Source organism: Xiphias gladius, chromosome 15 (genome assembly GCF_016859285.1).
Source record: "Xiphias gladius isolate SHS-SW01 ecotype Sanya breed wild chromosome 15, ASM1685928v1, whole genome shotgun sequence".
NCBI lineage: Eukaryota > Metazoa > Chordata > Actinopteri > Istiophoriformes > Xiphiidae > Xiphias > Xiphias gladius.
In genome coordinates, this window is record NC_053414.1 from 3,145,495 (window position 1) to 3,168,718 (window position 23,224).

The following is a 23,224-nucleotide window of genomic DNA, read 5'->3' on the forward strand; positions in this document are numbered from 1 at the left end:
CATTTCCTCCTGCCTCCTCACGTGTGACTAAACAAAACAGACGCTGACAAACAATTTGTGGCTGTCACAAAAGATGGGCAGTGTTCTGGATTTACAGGGGCTTACAAAAGCCCCCCTGGGCAAATTACACATTTCATTAACTTTTGAAATGAGAAGAAGTGGATAGACCCCCTGCAGCAAACAATGTTAATGCAGTGTTACTGTTTATTTCATGAATTTAAAAAAATAGAAAAAGAAAGTGTGCAGAAGTTTGGGCACCGTAAGTTACCACTCCGTAGGGTTTATATCATTCAAAACACTGCAAGCAACTACAATGTCTAGAACTATAAGTGTGATTTTTTTTTGTTTTGTTTTGTAGGCTCATGAAATAACTGGTTGTGTGTCAGGCGACGATGGAAGAAAGGAAGAAGATGATATTCGTTTCTTTTTGTTCTTTCACGTTTCCTCGGGGTCCAGGTCACACGAAACAGAGCCCAGCACGTGGGAACCATTTTAATCGCTCTCTGGGTTTCTCTCTGACTTTTCCGTAATCTCGGTTCATTTTTTTTTAAGTTTCCCGCACAAGTGACTTTGTATCTCTGAGAAATCCGATCCGGGCTGGACACAGTAGAAACAAAAGCAGAACCTGTGACCACGGATACGAGTTGGTTTAGGTTTTTAAGTTCCCGCAGCGGGAGAGTTCTCACTGGGCTGTCGTCGGTCTGCCAAACTGGAAAAAATATAGAAACAGGTGCCATAGCTGACAAATCAGGGTTTGTTTTATAATTACAACAGAGTTTAAACCGTTGTTCAATAATGTCAAGGGGCTTTAAGTCTCATCCCTCCATAGTCCCGATCTGTCCGGTTCCATCAAGTCCCTATGGATGTTTAATGGTGGTGAAGAGAACGCTGAGCTCTGAAACATTGAACTACGTCTTGGTTCAAAATTGATTTATGATGTTTCCATTCAAAATTCACAGATTTACAAGTTTTGCTAGAAAAAAAACCAAAACAACCAACCTCCACCTCTGTTCAAGGAATTGACATTTAAAAAAAAGATTAAACTTTAACAAGATAACAGGAAAACCAGACAATTTAATCCAATACACCAACAAGGTGGAAAGTTATAAACAATGTATTTGTTGTTTAGCCTATGTTTAAAAAAGAAAGAAAAAGTGTGATTCATGTGGTTGAGTTTTTGCATTTTTTTGATTTTATTTCGTTCGCCTGCCGTAGTAGAGAAGCTGAACTCTTTACTGGACGAGATGGTTTGACAGACGGGATGTGAGTGGATGAACTGACCTATAGAATTGTCTGAATAGCAGCTCTGTTGCCCAGGTTTACTAAGTCAAACTAAAAGCCTCCGTAAAATTTGGACTGATTTATCCCGATAACTCAGTAAACCTGCCGCTTGGAACGGGCCCCCGGTTGAGGGACTGGACCACAACAAAGGCTGGATCACTGCTGGCCTCAGTCAGAAGGTTCCTCAAACAAACACTCTTATTTCCTCAGAGGTCAGATATGAACAGTCTTGTTGTGCTTCGGTTTCTTCTTCAGTCCTTTCTTTTTCATTTTTTTGTTTGGATCCACCATCTCTCCTTTGAAGGACGTGGAGCTTTTGGTCGACTTTTGCTGGTTTCCAGTGAATTTCTTTGGAGACTTGAAACCTCCCCGACTGGCTCCTCTCTCCCGCCCCGAGCCCTTCATAGGACCCTTTGTAGGGCCCTTGGCGAGGCCTCTGCCGTTCCTCCCCGCGGTTTCTCTGTTGTTCGCTTTATTCTTTTGCTTTTCTTTCTTCACTGATCTCTTCACGCGGACGGACCTGCCCTCCAGCTTCGAGCCGTTCAGTTCCAACGCCAGCTGGACCGAGTCGGCGCTCTGCGACAGAAGACGCAAACGGGTAAAATATGTTAAACACGCCAAGACGTTGATGTCAAGATTTATTTCTGAGTGTAACCTTGTAAACATGCATAGCTTAATGCCTTTGTTGTGCTTTTTAAAGCACCATCAACCGTAGAAAATCAAAAGTTCAACTTTATAAAGATTATATAATCTTCTCTGTATAAAGTGAAAGTGCCTCATTTGGTTTCATCAGTGTAAAATCTAAAAGAAACGGGGTCATAAAACTTCCTTTTTCCATCAGAAACCTAATGATCATCGACTGTAGTCAATCCAAAGCTCAATTTAACACATGGTCATGAACCATCGGCTCCACCAGGTTAGCTTCAGTTTGAGGCCCTTCACATCCATACTGGGTGAACAGTGTTCAACTCGCAGCGCTTCTCATACGTAGTCCCCGGATTTAGGACAAAGCAGCGGGACAATGATTCTGAACAAGGCAAATGTCTTTTTTTTGGCCAAAAAGGACGTTTGGACGTGCAAAGTGTCCCGTGGTTCTGCAGGTTCACCAAGTTGAATTTAATACTTTTAAAGACCTTTTTCATTTCACATAGAAAGCAATTTGATATCAGTTTCCAAAGTATTGAAGCTTGCTAGAAAACGAGTGGGGACAATATGGCCTAGAGTTATTCATTACTTTATCACGTTTTCAGAATTTACCAGCCGTATGTAAGAATAATTCCAAATGATATAAATGGCGCCTGGTAGAGCGCAGACAGGGCCGAATATCGACGGAGATGTCGAACAAATGTCCTGTCTCGCAATGTTAAGGAAAGTGATTAAGAAAAAACGACTGGATCCGCCCCAAAACGTAACGGGTTCGTCCCTGGACCACGGCCCGTGGCGTTTCTGCGTGATCCTGCCGACAGACAGACACGGGTGAAAACGTGACCTCCTTCGCGGAGGCAGCTGGATTAACCGAAAACGATTCATTGATTTAATGAGAGAATTGAGATCGGACACGGAAACGTTGCGTAACTAACATTACTGTCTACAGCAGACGAGAGAAAATACTTGAGACTCCTGTCACCCTGCAGGCGGCAGATCAGTCTCGTTTAAGACGACACTGACAAAACAACCGGCTTTGTTCGATCGGTCTGAGGACTCGAGTCCGTTGGTGTCTGCGGGTCGGAGACGTCCGACAGTCACTGGCTGCAGGTTGAGTTAAGGTTGTTAATTTTGTCATAGAACACTGGAGAACTGTTCCCGCATTGTTCAGCGACACTATAACCTCATGGTCATCGTTTCATTTCAAATCCGGTCCAGTGGAGAACTACTATCAAACAGCTCCACGATAATCTGAGAGATAATGGTCACGGGTCCTTGAAAACATGAGCTAAAGAGAAAAGCTGAGTTGGAGACCCCGTACCTCGAACAGGACGTAGCCGAATCCCTTCCCCAGCCCAGAGTTCTTGTCTCGGACCAGTCTCACTGCCTCCACCGCACCGCACTCCTCGAAATGCCGTCGAAACGCCCACTCATTGATCTCTAAAAACGCACAGAGTTAAAGAGTTGCAGTCTGGGTTTAAATTAACCTGCTGTCAACTCAGTGTGGGACCAGGAAGCTGCAGAAAGACTCACCGAAGGAAAGGTTCCCCACGAACACGGAACGTTTGTGATCATGCTGCGGGACAAGAACACCGACAGGATTTATCATCGCGTGATTTCGGCAGATTTCAAATTGAACGGCTTAACGGTGGCGGCTGAAGACTCACGGATGAAGTGTCGGTCACTCGGTCCACTCGGATGTGAAAGTCTTTCTCTATCTCCAGGCCGTTCCTGTCAGAGCAGACGCAGTAAAAGGCGCTTTTACGTGATGAGTTAGCTTTTTTAAACAGTCGCACGCTCAGGTCCACCGTTTGCATTATGGCACAGTTCGGGTTCACTGCGAGAGCCTGACCTTTCTAACGCTTGGGCGACTCCCTCCTCGTCTTTAAACACCACGTAGGCGTTCACGCTTTGCTTCTTGGGATGGATTTTGCGTCTGTGAAGCAGAGAGAAAAAAAGAGAGGATGTTGCTCGGTGCTTCGTCAGGTCCAGTCACAGTTAACTACAGCTGTGTAGCTTTAGTGTTGAAAAGGGAAATAAAGGGTGTAGAGCAGCAGCTGGTGACTCAGGGGATAAAATTATCTTCCTATTTGTTTGATTATTTTTTCAATTTAGTCTAAAAAAAAAAAAAAAAAAAGAAAAGTTCACACAAGTTCCTGGAGCCAAAGGAGACTTTTTCAAAAGTCTTTGCTTTGTTCGACCAACAGTTTCAGTTTACAACCATATAAAACAAAGAAAGTTAAAAAAACTGCACATTTAAGAAGTTGGCAAGGGAGAATTTTAGCATTTCTTACTGGGACTTATACAAGTAATTGATTTGTCAAACTTGTCAATTTAATTTTCTGTCAATCATCCAATCAATTAATCAACTGATGATTGCAGCCACGTATTTATCTGCCTCGGATGCTAAGTTTTCTGACTTTCAATTGACACTTTGCCTCTGTCGGTGCTGAACTTTCACACGCTGCAGCTTTGAAAACAGACACAAGTGACTTCTTTTTTTTCTATTGCTTCGTATAATGAAAAGCTGTATTGGGAGCTGTAAACGCATCTCCTCGCAGATTAGTTGAGTTCTTCCGTATCTTAATGAGCTGACGCGGTGACGTGCCGAAGAACAAGCAATACAGACAGAAACGTACTGGATAGCTGCCACTTTGCGGGACATGGACGGATCCTCTCGGACCTGAGGGGAAAAAACAAATCGTGTGATTGATGCTCGTGATCATAAGGAGCTCTTACAAGAAGTTAGTTTCTTTAACGGCCCCTTGATGCCGCTCAGACAAATCTCTGAATGTACTGAGGCCAAGGAGAAAAGCCTAAACCCATTTTTTCTAAAAGGTGTTAAAGAGTCCATTAAGAAATGACTCTAATCCACTGAACTTCTTCTAGTCTTGTAGGATAGAGGTCTGGTCACAGCAACATTTAAAACAGAAATTTCGTAGCAAAAATCAACTCATTTCAACAAAATCCCCACAATCAGTGGTTTTCTTTCATGCAGGTGTAAAAGAAATCTGTTTCTCGTTGAGTTCAACTCTGGTGAATTTTCTTGCTGGTTTGCGCGTTAACTGTCAGATCGCCGGCTAGCGCTACGACAGTTCGCCCGCTGGCCCCGCCAACAGTCTCAACGTCACCGAGCTTCTAGAACCAAACATTTCGTAAGCACACAAGAATGAATCGTGCCGTGAAATGACCGGCCCATTTCTCGGCACACTGACTTTTTTCATTGGATGTTTGTGCGTGTGTTGCTGTATTTTTACCACAGAGCGAAACCGGATGGACTCGATGGATCCTTTATCCTTGAACAGGCTCCGCAAGGTCTGAAGGACAGAAAACCAACATCAGGTCTTTCTTTGTTTTCGATTATTCATCAATCTGGAAACATGAAGCACAAAACTAAAAGCTCTAAAATTTCAGAGACAGCAGTGAAAGTTGTGGCCGGCACAGATTTGGACAAGTGAGTTAAAGTGTCTTTAACGCATCGTACTGATGGAACTGAGTCTTTTTTTTGCTAATAATTTTAGCTCTGGTCATATTTGACATTTGAATGATGAAAACACTGAAAATTCAATTATCTGATGGCCTGAAACACTCAAAAAGTTTTTAACTCAGTGACTTGTTGGTTTTGGTCAGAAACTAAAGACGAGCGTCTACTTGTTGTTTTGTTTACGTCTCATAAATATCCAATGACCTACAACTTATCAGGCCAAACCACATGGAACCATCCAGCAGTCACAAACTCGACAACACCTTCTTGTTGCAGCTGACGGGCAGGTTGCCGACGAACACCGTCCTCTTCCTCTTTACCGCCTCCTCCTCTCTGCTGGCCTTCAGCCTCTGTCTCTTCATCACCCAGTGCTCCACATCGTGCTCTCCGCCCGACTCCGCCGCCTTCCTCTTCTTCTTCTTCTTCACCGACGTCTCCTGCCCTCGCTCGTCTTCGTCTGCCGCCTGTAGACTGATCTCCCTGAAACCAGCAGATGAGGAGGAAGAGGACACAGAGAAACGAGAAGGGGGACAGAGTTACGGAGCCACAAGGTGAAGGTTCTTGGTCTGAAGCTGTTTCATTTGATGGCTGCTAAAGAAATAACAGAGATTCAGGGATTTTGATTTTTTTAATGAGGGGTAGAAAGGAAACATCGTGTAAATGACTGAAAGAAAAGCTAAAATCTTCAAGAATAATGAGAATTGTGACGCGAGGAAGAAACAAAAGAGCAAAAGGAACATTGAGAGAAAGGGAGAAGAAAGAGAAGCTCGAACTCACGGAGCGGCTCTACGGACCGATCAGACGATGTCGGTTTCTGAACTTCTCACCTGTTTTCCAGCCTCTGGTCGGCTGCTGATTTCTCCTTTGGTGGCTTCTTCTTCTTCTGGCTGGGTTGACCTTCGACCTCTGGAGTTTCCTTCTGCTGCTGCTTTTCTTCTGTGCTCTTCTGAACAGGCTGCAATAACAACACAAAACACAGCCACCGATACCGGACACGTTACAGGGATGTTCTATATTTTTCTTATTCTCATTAAATCCCGTGTGCGGATGAAACCCAACGCTGAGCGTCTCCTACCAACCAGAACCGTGTTTGTGTATCAATACCTGATAGATCTGATTCCTCTTAGCCACAGAAAACTATTACAACACATCAGTGATTCACACTGTCGCTCTGGGGGACACGTTCCTTCATCACCATCAACACACACTGTAGTTTATTATGACTCAGTCCCACACACAGACACACCATCCTGCTGCCCCAGATGTGGATTAATCCACTTCCTCCTGTTTGTGAGCGGCCGTACGTTTGTGTTTGATTTACCTTGGGTGCAGGCTGAAACAGAAGAGATGCGGCTGGCGGAGCGGTGCTGAATAAAGCCGACAGCGACCCAGAGGCTGCAGAGTTCTTCTGGAACAAACTTCCCGACACCTGACCCACCACGTAGTCAGCGGACTGCTGTTCCGATGGTGCCTCTCCACTGGGGACAGAAACACTCATGTGTCGATTTGTACAGCATTACGACACCTTCTGTTCTTACATGCTCCGTTCAGAAAAGGACAAACTCCCCAAAGAAAAGTTTTAACGGGGGAAAAAGGAAGAGGTGGATCCGCCTCTTCCAGGACGGACGCACATGCAGTAGATGTTGTGTGTACAGGAGACGAAGGCAGCAAAATTACAGTGTGGGAAATCGGCATGACAACATTATCGATAAACTGCAAGCAGAAATGAAGAACAGGATCTGGGAGACAGATGAGCAACACAAGAGGGCGAGACTCAATAATAAAGGATCAGGATTCTTCATAATCGCTCTGAGAAAACCGAATGTGATCAAAGGTAAAAACTGTGCAGCGGGAGTTCAGCAGATATTTGTCACCAGGCCGGATAATCCGCTGTTAGATCAGCTCGAGTCCTACAATAACTTGGTCACCAAGGGCCCCTAAATTACCACGGTGTGAGATCCTCTCTTCAAATGTTCATCTGGATGAGTCTTTTTAGCTTTTACTGTACATGAAAAGGAAATTGTACTGGAAATGTAACATGTTACTATCTGAGCTTTTGTTTTCGTCAGTGGCGTCAGTGAAGCAGGTTGTTCCGCAGATCTTTAGACTGCAAAGCTCATTAAACTGTTCAACAGTTAGTATGAGGGGGAAAAACAGGGAAAGCGCTTTGGGGCCGCGACTAACGATTCGCTTCATTACCGATACATCTAATGACGCGTTCATTACACGAAACGACTGAATTACACGAAAAGAAAATAGTCCGGTGCCCAAAGAGATTCAGTTTGTTATGACGTTAAACAGGGAAAAGCAAAATCCTCACGTCTGATCATAGCCGAGTGGACCCACAGACCCCAAGGGGCCCTGAAGGCCTCTTAATCATCGTGTGTTGGTCGATGCACGTGTGCTGGGGAAAGCACAAAAGCCTCTTATCAAGTGAAATATTAAGGAACTGCACATGGTCACCCGACTGTCAAAACGGAGACGGCGCATATTCCTAAATCTGTGTTTCATCAAATCGTCACAAACAGGAAGTCAAGAGGGGCCCTGGGGGCCTCCGCAGGTTATTCTGCTGTTTAAATCAAATGCTGCAACTCTTTCTGATTATCGATGAATCTACCGATTACTTTCCCAATCAATCGATTAATCGTTTGGTCTCCAGTTTTGTCTGACCAACAGGACGAAACCAAACGATATTCACTTTACTGTGATAAAAAAAGCAGAGAAAAGAAGAAAATCTCCGGAACCAGAGATTTCTTGGCATTTTTTGCTTAAAAAATACTTAGTCAATAATAAAAATAGTTGCTGACTGATTTTCTTGCCAGTCGCCTAATCGATTAATGGACTAATGGTCGCACCTCTAATTCTGCTGACTGACTAATGGCTTCATCATTTCAGAGCTGCAGTGGTTTCCTGGGCGAAGGTTTTGTTGTGTAACCCTTCAGTACAAAACAGCCCGAATACGGTTCCATACAATTAATAGGTAACGATGCACGACAGTTGTATATGACCTTTAATTTTCAAACAGTGAGGCCGTAATTCATGTGACATAAAGCGAGGGGTTATTATGAGGTAAGAGTCTGAGCCACTGCCAGGCTGCTGCTTACCTCCAGACGGTTGTAAATGAACCTGTGGTCAAATAAATGGCGCAGGTTATCTCCACTCACGTTAAACTGGGGAAGTGAAAAGGTGTAAACAAACCTGCGGTTTAGTTTCTTCTTCATTATTTCTTCAGATTATTCCACTCGAAGACTGACCTCCGGTTTGTTCTCTTTATTGGAAGTTAATGGCTTGTCAGATTAACCGCAGCATGTGCACAAATTTCTACAACTTAAACTCCACTAACAGGACAGTTACGGCGTTTCACACGTTTTCTGTCCTAGCATACTGCTGTCCTACTGCGAATTATTTCCCGCAGGGAACGCGGTCACAGCGGCACGAAGGTTCCTTCCATTTTTTCCTCAAATTGACGTTTCTTTGACGCCTCCGGACTGCACAATTCACGTCTGAAATAGTAGGAAGTAGACATACGTGAAGACTGGGTGTTTAAATTAAACGTTTATTAAGTTTACTGTATATTTTTAATCGGCTTAAGTCGGAAAGGTATGGCGGGGGACGGGTGCAACGTTGAAATGTGTCATTTCCGTTGGACCACCGGTGCTTGATGTTTTGGTTTGGGAGCTAGCAAAGCAGCCGAAACTCTTCACAATCTACACCTGAAAACGTTACGGGTCGGTATTTAGTTTCTTCTTTTTTTCTTTTTTAATCTCAGTTAGTATTTTACTGGTGTTTTCGACCTTTGGGGGCTGGTAGAAGAATAAATTAAGCTAACGTCATGTTCTAATGATACAAAAACGTAAAATTAACGCGACTAATGACGCTTTATCTTAACACACCTGATCGTGTAGCTTTGTTGACCGCTTTTGCGGCACTAAAAGCCGATTCCCGTGTTAACTGTGTGTCTCTCTGGTTTCGGGTTATTCTTTCCTCGGCAAGTGGCTTCCATGGGAGTCGACCAGACGGTGTCGGCGGTGCCGGAGGATGCGGTGGGCAGGCGGGTGTCTTGCGGCGGTGAGCGGGCAACGGTGCGGTACGTGGGCCCGGTACCACCAACAACAGGTCAGAACCGGGTTCTCAGATGGAGATGTCACAGTCACCCACTGTCTCATTATCCCGACTAGTCCTAGTCCTGTATTTCCTAGTAAGTTAGTAAGATATCTTAAGTCATGCTGTGTATCTTTGCCAAAAAAAAAAGTAGTAATAAAATGCAATTTTTTTAAATGGAGTTTGGCTTGAGGTTTTTCTCAAGTCTAGTCAAATCACTTTGTTTATAAAGCACATTTTAAGAACAACACTATTTGACAAGTTGCTGAACACTTTTGAGTTTTGAGTATAAATATAATAATAATCTTTATATGCAGAGCACTTTTCAAAGCTCAAGTTGCAAAACTCAAGTTGCTTCACACAGGGCAGCGAATAAAAAGAAATAAAGTTTAAAAACTCAGGATAGGATCATGACAGACTCTCTGATAAAAGTATGTTTTAAGCTGTAGAAGAACAAACAGCACAGATGTAACACACACAGCAGGACACACAGAGTTATTCAGGTCCAATAGAGGTCTAATAGAAAGGGCTGTTGGGCCCTTAAGGATTTCAGTAGATAGGGCACCTAAAAGAATAAGATTGGGGCTGGTCTACAATCAGTAGCAAAGGCATCATCTTCCTTGTGCTTCAGTCCAGATCGTGGAACAGCCAACAGCTTTAGGAGAGAGGACCTCAGAGATCTAGATGAAACTGAGCATTTAAAAGGTCTGAGATGTCAGAAGGGACCAGGCTGTTAAACACAAACGATAAACACATTTTAAAACCAGTTGTAGTTAACTGTGGCATCATGCTTTGTCTCACCTTATGTTATGGTCTCACCGTAGTATTAGTGACTCTGAGATTGTAATAGATAATTAATGCGTCCTGGGGAAGACAGTGGCGAAGGAGGAGTTTGTGCATATGTGAAGTCTGATATCCACGTCAATCCTACAACAAACTTAGAAAAATGATTACCCAGATCAAATCAAGGGGTACAAGGCTGGACCTCTAAAGTTATGGAAAACTCTAAATAACCTGGGCTTTGGAGCAAAAGGTAAAACCCATAATACTCTGTAACTTGTAACTTCATCCATAAATGACAGATTAGACTGATTAGAAAGAAAGATGAGATATCATTGAAATAGTCTGCTTCGTATTCAACAAAAAGATTTCAGAGGGTTGAGGTTTGGGGCCATTTTTCTAGTAGTCAACTGATAACATGCGTAGTCCCACAGGGGAGCGTCCTGGGCCCTCTTTGTTTTTAATGTATGTTAATCATTGGGGATCAGTTTGTACTGAGAATGGACTTTTATGCGCTGATGACTCAGCGATTTTGGCTGTGTAATTAAGGTTCATCCTGAGTGAAGAACTCAGTAAGATTGAAAACTGGCCAGAACACAATCTACTTTTTCTTCATATGGCCAAAATGGAATTTATCTTATTTAGATCAAAGCCAAGCCCAAATAAACTGTGTTTGATTAATATAGGCTTAGATTTTTCTGCCAAACCTTCTGTTAGCTATTGAGGATGTTTGTTGGACAGTAGTATGGCTTTAAAGACTCTGGGGAAAGTGAACAACAGAACCAGGTTTGAGGCAAGAAAAGCCAGTTTTATGAGTAAATAAAGATTTAAAATCACTGTCTAATTTTCTTGCTTTGACTTTTGACTATTTAACCTGTTCGTGGTTTGAAAGTCTGGGAAAAACACTAAAAGGAAAACTTCGGATCTCTCAGCGCAAGTTAGTCAGAGTTGTGCTGGATCAGAACTGTAAAGGCGGTTACCTTTTGAAGGATAGAGCCAGGTAACTACAACTCAGTGTGGCTCATAATATCTATAACAACAGAGCTCCTGAGGTTCAGTCCTATTATGGGCAGTTGTTCCTTTAGGTTATGTGGTGCAAGAAACTGGAGGTTTAACTGAAGTTAAATTGTGACTCATTGGACACTTGGAAGAGTGAATATGCATTTTGTATGTATGTGTGTATGGTTTCTTTTTATTCTCCATTTTATTGCTGATGATATATATTGCATTTGATATAAAGATCTCCTGCATCAGGGACCACAATGGAAACAAGTCTTTGACTCTGCTGTGTCGCCCGTGACATCTTGCAGTTATGTGGGACGTGGGGTCCTCTCTCGCTCATTGTGTCAAATAAGCAAAACTAAACTGGGACTCAAATCTCAAAACTTGTTTAGAGCCATTCGAAATGTTTCTGTAGCACACAGCATTTAAAACTGTTAAGTTTAGCATCAAGGGTCTTGTCAGTTCATAATGTTTCTCTAACTGTTTGATTGGACGGTTCCTCGTTTAATTCAAATTTTTTCTGAGAACTTTTCTATGAAATAAAAAAGTGCTGAAAATCCGTTCTTTTGGTGTCAATACAGAAACTTATGTGTCACATTGGAAAAATTCAGACATGCACAGCTTGAACTACCAGATGAAATCCGCCACTGAGGCGGCAGATTCACCCACCTCCATACCTTGGCCGTGCACTAACACAAACGAATTGTGTGTACTGTGTGTTCAGGGCTGTGGCTCGGCGTAGAGTGGGACAACCCCGACAGAGGTAAACATGACGGCAGCCACGAAGGAGTCCAGTACTTTACATGCAGGTAATCCTCATGATGAAATTTGGCATTTCACCCAAATGTCGGTGTTCCTGCGTAGTGTTTTCTGATTGGTCAGTGGCTTAACATTGAAAATGATAACAGTTTAATTTTTCGTCTTTTTTTGAAAGGGTTAGACAAAAGAAGTAGTCTGATGAATAATGATCTGCATTTGACAGATCCATCACTGAAAATAACCCTTTTTTATGTCTGAGACAAATAAACGTTGTGCGCCTGCTTGTTTTCTTTCTACTCCCTCAGACACACTAAAGGGGGCTCCTTCGTCCGTCCAGCGAAGGTGAGCTTCGGAGTGGACTACCTGACCGCTGTGCGACAGGTGTACCAGATCAACACAGAGGAGGTGCTGAGTGAGGAGATGTCCGTCAATTGGAAGGACATTAAGGAGCGCAGGTACGGAGGAAACCAACGCATGGCCGTCTGTCGGAGTTACGTCTAACGTCGTGAAACAGGTCAAGGTGCGATGATCAGTTCATTTCACCACCCTTTTTCTTTTTTTTTGTCTGTCTATAGTTTTGAGAGCCTCCCGTCAGTGCTACTGGGTCGCCGTGAGGTGAACAGCCCCGGGGATAGTGGAGAAATCAGGAAAACAACACCCAGTATCTTTCTACAGAATCACTCTGGCTTCTTCTGGATGTAAAAAATCCCTTTTTGTGTCACGGAGGTGATGTCAATTAATGCCTTGTGGTGTTGCAGATGTTCCATTACGAGTGGCAGAAAGTATCCAGCCACCTTCGAAAAATAACAGGTGATTCCGGAAATATGGGTAATTTAACTTTAACTTGGCAGTGCTTTGATTGAAATCTGGAATTGTCTTACCACAGAATAAGTAAACAATAATTATAAATCTGACCAGACATTCAGTACCAACAGTCCAGTGAGGTTTTCGATTTTTGATGCTACAGGCTTTCCACAAGAAAGTTCAGTCCGTACCTAAAAAGTATGGAGGATCGATATCTGGCCCTAAAGTCAGGGTAGAGAAGATCTGCAACGTTCTTTATTTTAACTGTTTAGGCAAAAGAATAAAAGTATATGTGGTTATTTATAACAAATAACCGCTTTTGGCAGCTTGACTCTGCTGAACACGGGGGGGTTACTTTTCACTTTGTTTTATTTATTTATTTATTTTTTACTGAAATAACCTGACATGAATCAGAGTAAAGGTTTGTTGAACTGAAATTGATGGGTCGTGCTAATGGCCTAGCGGTCTGAGACGCGTACCGTGTAATTGCAACGTTCCCGGTTTGATTGTGGTTGGTGGGTTTTTGGTACATGTAATCTCCTTTTCACCCCATGTTTCATGTTCATTTGGACAGGTAACTATATACAACAGAAAATGCCAAAAGGATAATCTTAAAAAAAAAAAGCGAACCAGAATTGATAACCTGATTAACCTGAGAATAGTAAACGTTAAAATCTGAACGGTACCCTTGTCAAGTCTGACTAAGGTTGGTTGTGGGCTGATGGGCTAATTTCGGCTGTAAATGAAAATATGAACCAAGTTCGATGCTGAAGAGCTGTGCATCCCAGCTGATGTCGGCAGTACAGCAAGGGTGCTCGTTACTGGTGACGCCGACAAGATTCTGCCCTGGACGAATCAGCTGTTGTCCAGTGAGTTCTCGGCCTGAGGGGGCCAGGATTTGGGGAGAGTCCGTGGGGGAAATCTCACGGTGCTGCCTCTGTCAGGTTGTGATTGTTGGTGATTGTTGGTAGCCTGAGTGTCATCGTGCTCAGTGACACCTTAACGGCAGCGATCAGACGTCCAGTGGTTGGACCTGAGTAGGACTCTGCTGTCCTGCTGGGAGGACGTGGCCGCCATCACCGAGCAGCTGGACAAACTGGAGGGACTACAGCTCAGGTACAGATTCCTCTGAGGAGGACTGTGTGTGTCGGATGTGTTTTTTATCATTGGCCTTTCTCTCCTGTTACTGAATATTTTGTTTTTTTTTTTAAGCTACAACAGACTGTGTTTGCCCTCTGACCCCTCGGCTCACTGCCAGGCTTTCTGCAGCCTCAAAGTCCTCGCTCTCAACAGCTGCGACCTCACCTGGCCACAGGTACACAGCTCTGTACGCAGCACACATAACATACTACTCGCCAGTCCGTTCCAGTTTTCATCAGCAGGATCAGTCTAGAAATACTTTCACACTTACCTCCACTGTCACAGGAAAAGATTGTAGACATATTTATATCAAAATGTATTAAATTCAATTTTTGTATTTGTTATCGGTACTCAAATTTTGAATATCTCTAAATAAGATGTTCAAATAGAAAATTTGAATTATTATATCATAAAAACTACTATTATGTATATATTCTCAATAGGTATATGTTAGTTTCCTAAATATATATTTTATATACAAAATATACTTTATAAAATTGAATTTATGTATTTATTTATTTGTGGTACTAAAATGAATTGTTTATAAATATAATAATTACAAATCTTTCCCATGTCTCTACCTTCCCTGCCATATCATGTGAACACAGCATTAAAAAATAGTTTTATATAAAAGCGTAAATATCATTGATATTTAAAAATGTTTAATCTTTTTATTGTTGTTTTTTATCTTACAAGAACAATCCATACAACAGTTGAATCACTTAAAGGTCTCTTGAAAGTAAAAAAGCCGTTTCTGTGCTCGTCCCAACAGGTTAAATCGTGATCCCTCCTTTTTCTTTTCCTGTCAGCTGTCAGAATAAAAGTCTTTACAAACTGGCGGTGGCTGTGTGAACACGTTACTTTCGTTTCTCTGTCGGGGTTTAAGAAATCATACATCATATTTGTTATATACTGGTGTCTGTTGCTGATTGTGCTGTACACCTTGTTCTTTCTCTGTGCCGGTCTCTGGACAGATCCTGGAGTGCGCCCCCATGTGGCCTCAGCTGGAGGATCTCTCTGTAGATGAAAACAACATCACAGAGCTGCAGAGGTAAGGTCCTTTTCCTTCGCGCTCGTTTACCCCACGTTCAGACCGGTGCCCGGTTCGTTTGCGTCCTCGCCCGTGTGGTCCTGACGCTAACTCCTGTATGTCTGATGTGTTTGATCCTCTAAAGGCCGGAGGGAGTGCTGCAGTCAGTGAAGCTTCTCAGCCTGTCCTGTAACCCGTTACTGCAGGACAGTGTGCTCAACATGTCTGCCCTGCCCAGGTACAGTACGCAGCTGCGGTCCAGTGTGTTTCCGGTGAGGCCGATGCCGAGCTTGGCTGTGGTTCGGGCTGAGTGATTAACCGTTTTAAAATTCACCTCACCGCTCTTAATCCTGGACTCAGTCAGAGACCAGACTCGGGTCATGCAGTACAACTTAATCCGTATGAAGATGCTCATCGTTCATCGTCCAGATTACTAGAGGATTTTTTAATTTATTTTACCAAAGATGATGATTATTTCGTGGAGGAAACGCCTCTATGGTGAGGAAGTAAAGACAACAATGAGTCTAAGAATTTATTACAGAATATTAAATTATTTAAAGTGAAAAACCAGCAATAATCAGCAATGATCGTCAAACAGAGACAGAGACGAGCTCTTCAATACTATTTGGCCAAATAGGGTCCAGTCTCTCTCCACCACGCTGTCAATGGGAGAATCCTGTCTTTAAATCCAGTTGTGGTCACGTAGGCACTGCATGAGTTTAGACAAACGGTTCAATACTCAGCAAGTTCAAGCCTGAATCAGTTCGTACAGTTCATCCAAACAACCTTGGCTCAAAAGACAGAACATCGGCCTCAGCTGACGGGACACGGGTCAACCGTTTACACAGGAAGGGGAAACGCGCATTAAAGGCAAAATAGAACATGATCAAATGAGAAATAAACATTTTGCCATCACATATTTAAAAAGAGCAAAATGTTTAGCAAGCTTAAGTTACTACAAAGGTTTGAGCCGGAGTGTCTGCTGTGAGGTGAGTCAGTGACGTTTAAGGGAGGTGCAGTGAGGGGTTTTCGGCACAAGGTGTCACCAGATGACCTGATCAGAAATCAAAATAAAGGGAACCGGAGTCTGCCTTCAGAAGCAGCAGAGCTCAACGTGGACCCTTTATCAATACTTTATGAAGTGATTAATAGTCAAATTATAAAGAACAAAGGCCATAAAGACGGAACAGAGCTTGTCCTCGAGTCCTGTTTATTCTTCAGAACTTGACTTTTGACAATAAAATTGAATGGATAAAGGTTTCCATCAACGTCTATCAAGCCATGAACTGTCATTCTGGGCTCACTTGTCTTCCTGCAGCTGCTTCACAGTAAAAGTCTCGCAGCTGGAAATTAAACTGGATAAAAACAAGGCCTTTACTTTGAAGCAGCTGCGGATAAGCGGGTCAAATGGAGGTGTGTCAGTTAACGTGGGGGATACCGACTGGTGAAATACTTAAAACCGTTTTTTCACGTTTCGTATCTCACGTCACATATTTACTCCATATTTCACTGCCCTTAATTAACAGAATGAAGATCACGACAAGCTTGAAACCTTGTTTTTTGTTTGTTTGTTTTTTTCAAGCTTGAATTAATATTGGTTTTAGTCCTTCGTGTGCTCCTAAAAAGCAGCTCCAGCTGAAGCAGGTGTAATGGACTCTTCTGTGTTGTTTGATTGCAGACTGGAGCAGCTGAACTTGTCCAAGACCGGACTGTCTGTCATTCGATTTGATGACGCTGCTCCCGGTAAAGTTAACGGCCACATTTGAACCACTTAATAATAATAATAATAATGTTTGTTTCTACAGCACTTATCGAAACCGCAGATTACAGAGGGATTTACAATGCAAAGCAAACAAAAAGAAAAACAAAGGAAAATAGATGCAGATACATTAACCCAAAAAAACGAGTCCAGTTTCAGAAGCAAAACAAAAAAGAAAATTTAAAAGTCTTTTTTAAGATCAGCAGTTTGGTATTCACATGTAACCTCATCCCACACTGAACCTCTTCTGTCTTCTGATATTTTACATGAGAAATGAACGGTTTAATATTTTTTGGTGTAAAAGTCCAGCTGTTGATTATCCAGTCATATCTCTGAGTCTTTGCTGTGCAGGATCTCAGACAGCCATGTTTCCAGCACTGAAGAATCTCAGCCTGGACCAGAACAACATCACCGAGGTCAGTGTGCGTTTTCCCGCTCAGATACAAGCACGGCGTCACGTATCTGTGTTAATAGCCAAAGCAAGAAAATGCCTCGTACCCGATCAGACCTGTTCAGGTGTGGGTCTGTCGCGGGACGTGTGTCGGCGTGTCCCCCGCGACAGACCCACACCTGCACAGGTCTGATCGGGTGAGATTCTGGGCAGATGTGCAGTCTTCTAACGGCTGCTTTGGACACTTTCCGTTCTAAAAATTGCACACCTGGTTGTCAGACTCGAGCTGTGGTGTCCTGTGTTGGCGTTGTACGATTGTGTTGCTGTATGATGTGACGTCTGAGGAGTGTTAGTTAGTTTACCTAGTTTTTACGACACAGATAAACTTCGTTCCACAGGGAGGAGCGACGCAGCAGATGTCCCGTCATCTGCAACCATCATTCCCGGTTGGGAAACACACAGAACCGTGTGTGTGTGTGTGTGTGTGTGTGTGTGTGTGGGGCTGTGTGTGTGTGTGTGTGTGTGTGTGTGTGTGTGTGTGTGTGTGTGTGTGTGGGGCTGTGTGTGTGGGGCTGTGTGTGTGTGTTGTTTGCACATTCGTCTGAGAGTGTGTGTGCAGGAAGTGTTTTATTCTAACTTTATTTAACCAGGAAAAGGCCACAGTGAGATTGAAAAACTAAACCGAAGAAGTTTCATAGAGCTCAGACTTTCAGTAAATGAGCGTGATCAATATTCACAAAGCACGTAGGCTCAAAAGGACGAAAACAGGCGAGAATAAGATGAGCACACAAAGGTGTGACGAGTGAATCCAGTCAAAACTCCTTCAGCGTTCACATCTTTCTCGTTGGTTAAGCCACTGTTTTACTTACGTTTTGAAAACTTTCCCAGATCTAAATCTAATCTATCAATTCAAATCAAAATCCTGTCAAGTTTTATTTTTGAATGTGAGGTGTCATTTCATTGCTCTCTGATCCATTATCTTAAAGGTTCATGTAGTGATATTATAGACTTGATTACTGATGGCGACGCCTTGCTCCTCATAGTACATTATCACCAATGGTAAATCCGCACAGTTGAACCTACCATAAGTGACAAAATCGGGGCATGCGTTCACGTTCGAGGTGCCTTGACGTGGAGTTCCCTTCCTATCCCTGGTCCTGAGCGTGGGCCTTCATTTTCAGAGCTTTGTTTTCTCTCCACTTCACCCTCAGATTTTGTGATGACAGTGTCTGAGCAGGGGCTACGTGAGGAAGGGGAGCAGGGCTGGGATTGTTCCCTCGAAACGAAAGACCAGGCTCAGGAACAGGGATGGGAAAGAAACCCCATAAACCAAGGGATAGACAGGGTCTTCAAAATCCAGTTTCGTCTTGATGGTCTTGAACAATCTTTTTAATATGAGCATCAAACTTTGGTGGAGAGTCTAAATGACCCCGAGGCGTCTAAAGAGACTGGCAGCGTGACATCCTCTCCAGTGTCCTGTTGCTTGGCTCGGTGAACCTTAAAAATGAGATCTGTTCAAAATCAAAGTGTGGCGGAGGGACACACGTTCATTCCGCACGTCTCGCTCTGTCTCTGTCTCAGTGGCGGGTGGTGGACGAGCTGGCGAAACTCCGCAGTCTGGTTCAGCTTTCGTGTCGCGGCAACCGACTGGTGAGCAGCGACGGGAACCCCAAAACGGCCAATCAGATGCTGATCGCCAAACTGGGACGACTGGTCGTCCTCAACGGCTGCAAGGTGAGACGAGCCTGTGCGTGCGTGCGGGTGCGTTGGTGCGTGCGTGCCCGCCCGCGCGCTCCAGCTGACCCGTTGCCATGGTTCCCTTCAGATACCCTCCGAGGACAGGAGGGGGGCGGAGCTCGACTACATCAAGATGTTTGGAGAGGAGTGGCTGAAGGCCGGGGGGCGGAGTCAGCCCAGCGCCCAGTTCACCTGTCAGCACCCCCGTTACCAGAGCCTCATCCACAGTAAGTCGTGCGACTCCGTACCGCCGTCTAGAGGCAGCCACGGGAAACTACAACGCGACCCTCGGTGGGTCTTAGAAGATTTCATTCGCGGTTTTTGGGTTTGCCGCCCGTCAGGTAACCAATAGATCAGGGGTGAGACCTGAGGCCTCGTCCCATAACGCCGTTCAGTATGCACCAGCAAAAAAAAGACTTCTGTTCCCGCACGTCCACTGGGGGCGTTTCCGAGGTGGAGGGAATTCAAGCGGCCCCTTTCTGGAGCACTTGCAGTGTTTTTATAGAGCTGTTTAAACACACGTTTACATTTAATCTCATGTCAGTTGTCAGTTCACTCTGCTCCAGCAAGAATAGATCTGATGCGTAGAGACAGTGGAGCAGAGAAAAGAGCTGAGAGCGATTAGCTGTCCAACGAGTACGATGCCAAGTCCACATCAGGACTGAAACACTTTCTCAGTTTCACATCCAGCACTGAAGCCCAGTCCGTTGAGAAGAAAACGAACAGCACCCTGTGGGTGTTTCGTGGGGCCTTTAACGTAGGTTTGTGCTGGTGGTTTTCTATAGATTAAAAGTATTTTTCATTTTTAAAAGACTCCCACCAAATACCAGAGTCGGTGTCAAATGCCCTTGGATGTCTGCTCCGGTGGTCTTTCGGTGTGGATCTCGCTGATCATGATCATCTTGTTCTGTTTTTCAGAGTATGGAGCTCCAGAGGAAGGGGAGCTGAAGAAGCCGGAGCCGTTTGCCCTGAAAAATCAGCTGTTGAGTTAGTCCAGCTCTTTCTGCTGTCGTTTCTCTGATTGTTAAACCGCAACAGGTAACGTGATATTTTCTGAACAGTCATCTTGTCCTCATCTCTCCTCACCAGAGATTACATTTGTGTTTCCTGATGACGCCGACCGGAAGCCCATTGAGAAGAAACTTCCAGGTGAAACGACAGAAACCATTTTATAGTCATATCAGAACATCTTGCCCCACATCTAGAGCTGTGGGTGTGGAGGTTTTGAGCTCTAACCTTGGTTGATTTGCAAGACTCGTTTACTGCAGCCAGAGGAGGGAGGAAGGACCTGCCTCTCAGGAATCTGTTTAAAGAGCAGAATAGAAAAGTAAGGTGCAGTTGACTTGAACAGTGTTTGGTTTGTTCCGCAGCCACCATGGTTGTGCAGAAGGTGAAGGGACTCCTGTACAGACTGCTGAAGGTTCCTGCAGCAGATCTGATGCTCACCTACACCAGCCCCAAGGTAACGCACGGGGCAAAAATTTTCAGTTATTGACAGCAGACAGCTGAGTTGCAAAGGCACCGCTCAGTGCGAAGTATACAAGTAGTAATCAGCAGTCAAACTTAAACCTTTAAACTATCTCGTATTTTTTAATTTTGCTTTTCTTGAGCACTGAATCAACCAGCGCAGGATAAATGTTTTCAGCCTGTTTTCATTACAAAACTAGGAGTGAAGATCGCTGCTTTGCGATCGAGAAAACTGACACTTTAATCTACAAGATTAGTGAAACTCGTTCATTCTGGTAACCAACCCGGATGCTGCAGTGGTTTTTAAGGGCTCAATAAAAGACAAAATTACTCTATGATTGACCAGTTTCACCAGTTCAGATAAAACCCTTAGTCCTCATCCTCTCTGTTGATGGTTAACTGTTCTCCAGATGGTGGGGACAGAGTTTGAGATCGACAGCGACCTTAAGACTCTACAGTTTTATTCCATAGAGGATGGAGACCAGGTGCTGGTCCGCTGGTCCTGACCCGAACAAGGAGGTGAAGAACCAGTCCGGTCCACTGCAGAGACGGAACGGAAGCCTCCGGGACTGAATGTCATCTACTTCTGTTATAGACCCGGATACAGACTGCGGACGCTTTCCGTTGCCGTCCCTGTGGGAGAGGACCCTCAGACTCGCACTGAGAGGTGGATTTACTTCGGGAGCTGTTCTTACAATCATGCTCGGACTGGATCCGTTCACACGTCGAAGCAAATCACCATTCAGGATAATGCATGGCAATCTGTCCGCTTGAATTTCCTTTGTATAAACCCTATTTACACTCAGCACAGTTGCACTAACAAGTCCAAGGATTTAAGAAATAACGACAAACCGACCTGTCGCACTTTACGTGTCAACCCTCTGCATTGGTTTCAGTTTACTCAGCTAAATTTAACAGTTTGAGGTGCTGGTTTCAGATAGAGCTGTAGAATCTGTGGAAACCGAAGCTTCTTGTCAGCATTTCAGCTTAGATGAGAGTTAAAACCATGAGTGTGTAATAAACTGTGTTAGAAAAATATTATCATATAGTGGGGTTTCGCTTATTTCAAATAATCCTCCACAAAAAAACAGTCCCCTTCGCTGAACAAGGCCATGAGAAACAGTCAAAGGCTCCGGAGAAGACCAGTAAGTGAACCTTGAGTCTAGAGTATTTTGCCACAGGTATGTGTTTTTGCTCAGTGGAGCTTAACCAGCTCTGACTATAGCTAGCGCTGTGGATTGAGGAATCCACTCGTTTAATTTGGATTTTACAAGAATGGAGAGAATCTGATTTAACAAAAAAAATCGCACATGATCAGCAGCTCACGTGTGTTTGTTTCCCTCACTTTCTATTATCGGAGGATGAATAAAAATACTCAGAACACTTGCCCCCGTGAGTGTTGTACAACTGTGTTTTACATCATTCGATCATTACTGATGCGTCAGCAGCATCTCACTTTTGTCAAGATGGAGCTCATTTTCAGCTCTTTCATATACAGCTGCAGCTAATGACTGTTGTATTATGGATCAGTCTGCTGATTATTTTCACGCTTAACTGACCGATTGTTTGATTTGTAAAAAAAAATTCAGAAAATGGTGAGAAATGATGTCGGTTACCAAGAGACAAAGGGACGGCTTCACAATACTTGTTTTGTTCAACCAACAGTCCAAACCTCAAAATTATTTTAAAAAATGCATTTAATTACTAAAATAATTTTTACAAAAGCAGCAAATCTTCACTGCGAAGCTGGAACCACAAGATATTTGGAAATTTTAGATGAAAAATGACTCAATTATAGAAATGGCTGCTGATTCATTTTCTGTCACTAACTGTTTCAGCTCTACTTGTTTAAACTGTCACTGTAAAGTAACTGAAGCTGTCAGATGGAGTGGAGCAGTGGAGTTAGAACATTTCCCTAGAAACATGGTAGAAAGTTCCACGAAAAGAAAATACTCCAGTAAAATACAAGTACCTCAATATTATACCTTAGTGCAGTACTTGAGTAAATGTACTCAGTTACATTCCACCACTGGCAGTGTCTTCTTGCTGCAGGAACCTCAACTCCCGGATGTGAATGGGGGAACTAAAACCTAAAACGACGAGGACAAGCTGCAGGAAGCTCTGCCCACCGCTGCCTGACGTCGCTGCAGCCCAGAGGTAAAAATGAAACGAACAGAGCAATAGAGGCGATGGGCTGACAACTGTTTCAGAGCCCGTCTCGACTGACCAAGAGCAGTTTGAGTCATGATATCTTCTCCAAATCATCTCCTGCCGGTTGCAGACTTTACCTCAGTCACGTCTCTAGTGTTTGAAGGTGAACACCTAGACCACTAGAGGGCAGCAGGAACTGTTACACTTCATCGTTAATTCTGTTAATACCATTTTAGCTCAACCACATTTAAAATGCAACAAATAAATGCAAGATCCTTTAAATGTGTAGCCGGACAGCAGCTGCTCTAAATCAAACGAAGTGCGTGTGTGTGAGAGAACAGGCTGCAAACTGGCCTGACTGGAAAGAATGTAGAGATTCATTTGTTGATGAGGCAGAAGTCTGGAGTTATGCTCAGTTGTAAGCTTCACTCTGGGGGTAAACTTGGGAGGGGTTTTGTGAAAAAATACATCTTCTATATTGTTCTGCCATAAATCTCCCAGGTTTGTCTGTTGTGCCCAAATCACCACAGCAGAGAAAAGACTTTGGTCTCTGGCGAGTAAAAACACAGCAAGATGAGAGTTTTTGTAATTGCTGCAGTAAACTGTTGGTAACACGGCGTTTCAGTTTCAGGTCAATCAGGAGCCCATGGTCCTTCAGATTCATTGTTATTCATGGGTAGGTCACAGTACACG

General features: G+C 43.7%; 2 protein-coding genes across 4 annotated transcripts; one reads left to right on the forward strand and one right to left on the reverse strand.

Moving 5' to 3' along the window:
- Positions 1-186: 186 nt before the first annotated feature.
- Positions 187-8,873, reverse strand: rbm34 (RNA binding motif protein 34). Its single transcript, XM_040145178.1, has 11 exons — positions 8,609-8,873; positions 6,732-6,888; positions 6,238-6,365; positions 5,674-5,890; positions 5,184-5,243; positions 4,566-4,609; positions 3,779-3,862; positions 3,594-3,657; positions 3,460-3,502; positions 3,248-3,366; positions 187-1,857 (listed from the first exon to the last, which is right to left on the reverse strand). Exons 1-11 carry the CDS (start codon positions 8,629-8,631, stop codon positions 1,495-1,497), a joined length of 1,302 nt encoding a protein of 433 aa, XP_040001112.1. The 5' UTR covers positions 8,632-8,873; the 3' UTR covers positions 187-1,494.
- A 141-nt stretch (positions 8,874-9,014) lies between these two features.
- Positions 9,015-21,468, forward strand: tbce (tubulin folding cofactor E). Of its 3 annotated transcripts, XM_040145173.1 has the most exons (18): positions 9,015-9,138; positions 9,404-9,526; positions 12,018-12,102; positions 12,358-12,507; positions 12,628-12,713; positions 13,873-13,972; positions 14,069-14,171; positions 14,971-15,047; positions 15,172-15,264; positions 16,705-16,769; positions 17,137-17,201; positions 18,758-18,910; positions 19,002-19,140; positions 19,832-19,900; positions 20,003-20,062; positions 20,284-20,375; positions 20,791-20,899; positions 20,976-21,468. In XM_040145173.1, the coding sequence occupies exons 2-17, from the start codon at positions 9,412-9,414 to the stop codon at positions 20,884-20,886; spliced, it is 1,548 nt and encodes a 515-aa protein (XP_040001107.1). In that variant the 5' UTR covers positions 9,015-9,138; positions 9,404-9,411; the 3' UTR covers positions 20,887-20,899; positions 20,976-21,468. The 3 variants fall into 3 exon arrangements, with proteins under 3 accessions (XP_040001107.1, XP_040001104.1, XP_040001106.1); XM_040145170.1 differs by having other exon boundaries at positions 20,791-21,468; XM_040145172.1 differs by lacking the exon at positions 9,015-9,138 and having other exon boundaries at positions 9,157-9,526; positions 20,791-21,468.
- The last annotated feature ends 1,756 nt before the right edge of the window (positions 21,469-23,224 follow it).